Source organism: Corvus brachyrhynchos, unplaced genomic scaffold (genome assembly GCF_000691975.1).
Source record: "Corvus brachyrhynchos isolate BGI_N302 unplaced genomic scaffold, ASM69197v1 scaffold852, whole genome shotgun sequence".
Lineage (NCBI taxonomy): Eukaryota > Metazoa > Chordata > Aves > Passeriformes > Corvidae > Corvus > Corvus brachyrhynchos.
Window position 1 is genome coordinate 133,322 of NW_008236650.1, and position 6,633 is coordinate 139,954.

The 6,633-nt window shown below is 54.0% G+C and overlaps 1 protein-coding gene across 1 annotated transcript in view; it reads left to right on the plus strand.

The window, feature by feature from the left end:
- The window catches only part of LOC103625067, a gene marked incomplete at its 3' end in the record, with an annotated part of 44,158 nt that extends 38,000 nt beyond the window's left edge, over positions 1 to 6,158 (plus strand). Inside the window, exon 15 of the mRNA XM_017726827.1 lies at positions 1,725 to 6,158. Within this exon, the coding sequence (XP_017582316.1) occupies positions 1,725 to 6,158 (4,434 nt within the window). The remainder of the gene's footprint in view (positions 1 to 1,724) is intronic.
- Positions 6,159 to 6,633: the final 475 nt, after the last annotated feature.

Consider the following 6,633-nt stretch of genomic DNA (forward strand, 5'->3'; position numbering starts at 1 on the left):
CGGATGGAGTGACTGATGGATGGAGGGACAGACGGACGGATGGATGGACGGATGGAGGGACGGATGGACGGATGGAGGGACAGATGGATGGAGGGACGGATGGATGGATGATGGATGGAGGGATGGACGGATGGACGGACGGACCGATGGAACGGATGGTGGGATGGATGGATGGATCCATGGATGGAGAGATGGACAGATGGGTGGATGGAGGGAATGAATCCATGGAGCGATGGATGGATGGAAGAGGGATGGATCCATGGATGGAGGCATGGATGGATCCGTGGATCCATGGATGGATGGAGGGGATGAAGGGATGGATCCATGGAGGGAATGGAGACAGGGATCCATGGATGGATGGAGGGAATGAATCCGTGGATGGAGGGATGGAGGGATCCACGGATCCATGGATGGAGGGAGGGATGCATGGATCCATGGAGGGATAGATTCATGGATTCATGGATGGATTCATGGATCCATGGATGGAGGGATGGATCCATGGATGGAGGGAGGGATGCATGGCACGGAGGGATGGGTGACAGAGGGATGGATGGACGGATGGAGGGATGGATGGATGGATCCCTGGATGGATGGATGGATCCCTGGATGGATGGATGGATCCCTGGATGGATGGATGGATCCCTGGATGGATGGATGGATCCCTGGATGGATGGATGGATCCCTGGATGGATGGATGGATCCCTGGATGGATGGATGGATCCATGGATGGATGGATGGACAGATGGAGGGACGGACGGACGGATGGATGGACAGATGGAGGGACGGACGGATGGATGGATGATGGATGGAGGGATGGACGGACGGACAGATGGAACAGATGGAGGGATGGATGGATGGATGGATCCATGGATGGATGGATGGATGATGGATGGATGGACGGATGGATGGAGAGATGGACAGATGGGTGGATGGAGGGATGGACGGACAGAAGGACGGATGGATGGATGGATGGACAGACAGATGGACGGACAGATGGATGGAGGAGGAGGAAGGGGTGCTGGGGAAGGCCGTGGCGGAGTCGCCGCGGGGCTTTGAGGGTGCTGGAGGATCTCGCGGTGTCGAGGGTTCTGCGCTGCTGAGGATCCCAAAGGGCTCCGGGTGTCGAGGGTTTCGGGGAGCTCCGGTTTTTCAGCATCTTCAGCTTTCGAGGGTCTGAAACATCTCCGGGGGTTTTTTTTTGAGGTTCTTGAAGATCTCAAGGATGTCGAGTTTTTGGGGGGTCTTGAGGATTTCAAGGATGTCTCCAGTGGTTTAGGATCTCCAGGATTTCCAGTTTTTGAGGGTCTTGGGTTCTTGAGGATCTCGAGGTTTTTGAGGGTCTTGAGTAATTGAGGATCTTCAGTTTGTGAGGTTCTCGAGGATCTCAAGGATCTCCAGTTTTTGGGGGTCACGAGTTCTTCAGGATCTCAAGGAATTCCAGGTTTTGAGGATCTCAGGGATCTTCAGTTTTTGAGCATCTCAAGGGTCTCCGGTTCTTGAGGTTCTTGAGTTCTTGAGGATCTCCAGATTTTGGGGGTCTTGAGTCACTGAGGATCTCAAGGATCCCAGGGTTCTCTAAGGCCATTTTGGGGTCCATCAGGGCCATCCTGGGGTTCTTTGAGGACATTTTGGGGTCCCTCAGGGCCATCCCAGGTTTGAGAACATCCCAATGTCCCTCAGGGCCATCCTGGGGGGTCCTTTGAGGACATTTTGGGGTCCCTCAGGGCCATCCTGGGGGGTCCTTTGAGGACATTTTGGGATCCCTCAGGGCCATCCCGAGGTTCTTTGAGGACATTTTGGGATCTCTCAGGGCCATCTCGGGATCCTTTGAGGACATCTTGGGGTCCATCAGGGCCATTTCGGGATCCTTTGAGGACATTTTGGGCTCCCTCAGGACCATCCCGAGGTTCTTTGAGGACATTTTGGGGTCCCTCAGGACCATCTCGGGGTCCTTTGAGGACATTTTGGGATCCCTCAGGACCATCCCGAGGTTCTTTGAGGACATTTTGGGGTCCCTCAGGACCATCCCGAGGTCCTTTGAGGCCATTTTGGGGTCCCTCAGCACCATTTCAGGATCCTTTGAGGACATTTTGGGCTCCCTCAGGACCATCCCGAGGTTCTTTGAGGACATTATGGGATCCCTTAGGGCCATCTCAGGATCCTTGGAGGACATTTTGGGATCCCTCAGCACCATCCCGAGGTTCTTTGAGGACATTTTGGGATCCCTCAGGGCCATCTCGGGATCCTTTGAGGACATCTTGGGGTCCATCAGGGCCATTTCGGGATCCTTTGAGGACATTTTGGGCTCCCTCAGGACCATCCCGAGGTTCTTTGAGGACATTTTGGGATCTCTCAGGGCCATCTCGGGATCCTTTGAGGACATCTTGGGGTCCATCAGGGCCATTTCGGGATCCTTTGAGGACATTTTGGGCTCCCTCAGGACCATCCCGAGGTTCTTTGAGGACATTTTGGGATCTCTCAGGGCCATCTCGGGATCCTTTGAGGACATCTTGGGGTCCATCAGGGCCATTTCGGGATCCTTTGAGGACATTTTGGGCTCCCTCAGGACCATCCCGAGGTTCTTTGAGGACATTTTGGGATCTCTCAGGGCCATCTCGGGATCCTTTGAGGACATCTTGGGGTCCATCAGGGCCATTTCGGGATCCTTTGAGGACATTTTGGGCTCCCTCAGGACCATCCCGAGGTTCTTTGAGGACATTTTGGGATCTCTCAGGGCCATCTCGGGATCCTTTGAGGACATCTTGGGGTCCATCAGGGCCATTTCGGGATCCTTTGAGGACATTTTGGGCTCCCTCAGGACCATCCCGAGGTTCTTTGAGGACATTTTGGGATCTCTCAGGGCCATCTCGGGATCCTTTGAGGACATCTTGGGGTCCATCAGGGCCATTTCGGGATCCTTTGAGGACATTTTGGGCTCCCTCAGGACCATCCCGAGGTTCTTTGAGGACATTTTGGGATCTCTCAGGGCCATCTCGGGATCCTTTGAGGACATCTTGGGGTCCATCAGGGCCATTTCGGGATCCTTTGAGGACATTTTGGGCTCCCTCAGGACCATCCCGAGGTTCTTTGAGGACATTTTGGGATCTCTCAGGGCCATCTCGGGATCCTTTGAGGACATCTTGGGGTCCATCAGGGCCATTTCGGGATCCTTTGAGGACATTTTGGGCTCCCTCAGGACCATCCCGAGGTTCTTTGAGGACATTTTGGGATCTCTCAGGGCCATCTCGGGATCCTTTGAGGACATCTTGGGGTCCATCAGGGCCATTTCGGGATCCTTTGAGGACATTTTGGGCTCCCTCAGGACCATCCCGAGGTTCTTTGAGGACATTTTGGGATCTCTCAGGGCCATCTCGGGATCCTTTGAGGACATCTTGGGGTCCATCAGGGCCATTTCGGGATCCTTTGAGGACATTTTGGGCTCCCTCAGGACCATCCCGAGGTTCTTTGAGGACATTTTGGGATCTCTCAGGGCCATCTCGGGATCCTTTGAGGACATCTTGGGGTCCATCAGGGCCATTTCGGGATCCTTTGAGGACATTTTGGGCTCCCTCAGGACCATCCCGAGGTTCTTTGAGGACATTTTGGGATCTCTCAGGGCCATCTCGGGATCCTTTGAGGACATCTTGGGGTCCATCAGGGCCATTTCGGGATCCTTTGAGGACATTTTGGGCTCCCTCAGGACCATCCCGAGGTTCTTTGAGGACATTTTGGGATCTCTCAGGGCCATCTCGGGATCCTTTGAGGACATCTTGGGGTCCATCAGGGCCATTTCGGGATCCTTTGAGGACATTTTGGGCTCCCTCAGGACCATCCCGAGGTTCTTTGAGGACATTTTGGGATCTCTCAGGGCCATCTCGGGATCCTTTGAGGACATCTTGGGGTCCATCAGGGCCATTTCGGGATCCTTTGAGGACATTTTGGGCTCCCTCAGGACCATCCCGAGGTTCTTTGAGGACATTTTGGGATCTCTCAGGGCCATCTCGGGATCCTTTGAGGACATCTTGGGGTCCATCAGGGCCATTTCGGGATCCTTTGAGGACATTTTGGGCTCCCTCAGGACCATCCCGAGGTTCTTTGAGGACATTTTGGGATCTCTCAGGGCCATCTCGGGATCCTTTGAGGACATCTTGGGGTCCATCAGGGCCATTTCGGGATCCTTTGAGGACATTTTGGGCTCCCTCAGGACCATCCCGAGGTTCTTTGAGGACATTTTGGGATCTCTCAGGGCCATCTCGGGATCCTTTGAGGACATCTTGGGGTCCATCAGGGCCATTTCGGGATCCTTTGAGGACATTTTGGGCTCCCTCAGGACCATCCCGAGGTTCTTTGAGGACATTTTGGGATCTCTCAGGGCCATCTCGGGATCCTTTGAGGACATCTTGGGGTCCATCAGGGCCATTTCGGGATCCTTTGAGGACATTTTGGGCTCCCTCAGGACCATCCCGAGGTTCTTTGAGGACATTTTGGGATCTCTCAGGGCCATCTCGGGATCCTTTGAGGACATCTTGGGGTCCATCAGGGCCATTTCGGGATCCTTTGAGGACATTTTGGGCTCCCTCAGGACCATCCCGAGGTTCTTTGAGGACATTTTGGGATCTCTCAGGGCCATCTCGGGATCCTTTGAGGACATCTTGGGGTCCATCAGGGCCATTTCGGGATCCTTTGAGGACATTTTGGGCTCCCTCAGGACCATCCCGAGGTTCTTTGAGGACATTTTGGGATCTCTCAGGGCCATCTCGGGATCCTTTGAGGACATCTTGGGGTCCATCAGGGCCATTTCGGGATCCTTTGAGGACATTTTGGGCTCCCTCAGGACCATCCCGAGGTTCTTTGAGGACATTTTGGGATCTCTCAGGGCCATCTCGGGATCCTTTGAGGACATCTTGGGGTCCATCAGGGCCATTTCGGGATCCTTTGAGGACATTTTGGGCTCCCTCAGGACCATCCCGAGGTTCTTTGAGGACATTTTGGGATCTCTCAGGGCCATCTCGGGATCCTTTGAGGACATCTTGGGGTCCATCAGGGCCATTTCGGGATCCTTTGAGGACATTTTGGGCTCCCTCAGGACCATCCCGAGGTTCTTTGAGGACATTTTGGGATCTCTCAGGGCCATCTCGGGATCCTTTGAGGACATCTTGGGGTCCATCAGGGCCATTTCGGGATCCTTTGAGGACATTTTGGGCTCCCTCAGGACCATCCCGAGGTTCTTTGAGGACATTTTGGGATCTCTCAGGGCCATCTCGGGATCCTTTGAGGACATCTTGGGGTCCATCAGGGCCATTTCGGGATCCTTTGAGGACATTTTGGGCTCCCTCAGGACCATCCCGAGGTTCTTTGAGGACATTTTGGGATCTCTCAGGGCCATCTCGGGATCCTTTGAGGACATCTTGGGGTCCATCAGGGCCATTTCGGGATCCTTTGAGGACATTTTGGGCTCCCTCAGGACCATCCCGAGGTTCTTTGAGGACATTTTGGGATCTCTCAGGGCCATCTCGGGATCCTTTGAGGACATCTTGGGGTCCATCAGGGCCATTTCGGGATCCTTTGAGGACATTTTGGGCTCCCTCAGGACCATCCCGAGGTTCTTTGAGGACATTTTGGGATCTCTCAGGGCCATCTCGGGATCCTTTGAGGACATCTTGGGGTCCATCAGGGCCATTTCGGGATCCTTTGAGGACATTTTGGGCTCCCTCAGGACCATCCCGAGGTTCTTTGAGGACATTTTGGGATCTCTCAGGGCCATCTCGGGATCCTTTGAGGACATCTTGGGGTCCATCAGGGCCATTTCGGGATCCTTTGAGGACATTTTGGGCTCCCTCAGGACCATCCCGAGGTTCTTTGAGGACATTTTGGGATCTCTCAGGGCCATCTCGGGATCCTTTGAGGACATCTTGGGGTCCATCAGGGCCATTTCGGGATCCTTTGAGGACATTTTGGGCTCCCTCAGGACCATCCCGAGGTTCGTGATCCGCAACGAGACCTTCAGCCCCCCCCTGCGCCAGGACCCCCCCAAGGGCCACCCCGAGGGCATCAAAGCGGCCCCACACCTCCCCCAGAGTGAGTGCGGCCCCCCCGGGGAGGGGAGACCCCAAAAGAGCCCAAAAAACCGCAAAAAATTCCATGGGGAGGGAAAAAAAAAACCTGGAAAAAAGAAAACAAAAAATTCCCCAGAAACTCCGAAGGGAGGGGAAAAACACCCAAAAAATCCCCCAGAAACTCTAAAGGGAGGGAAAAACCCCAAAAAATCCCCCAGAAACTCCAAAGGGAGGGAAAAAACCCCAAAAAATCCCCCAGAAACTCCAAAGGGAGGGAAAAAACCCCAAAAATCCCCCAGAGACTCCAAAGGGAGGGAAAAAACCCCAAAAAATCCCCCAGAGACTCCAAAGGGAGGGAAAAACCCCAAAAAATCCCCCAAAAACTTCATGGGGAGGGGGAGACCTCAAAAACCCCGGTGTGGGAATGAGACCCCAGCACCCCCCCCCAGTTTTGGGGTCAGTAATCCCAAATTTAGGATCAAACCCCAGTGATTCCCAATTTTCGGTTCAAAACCCCCACAATTCCCAGTTTTGGGATCTAAAGCCCCAATAATTCCTTATTTTTGGGTTCCGAACC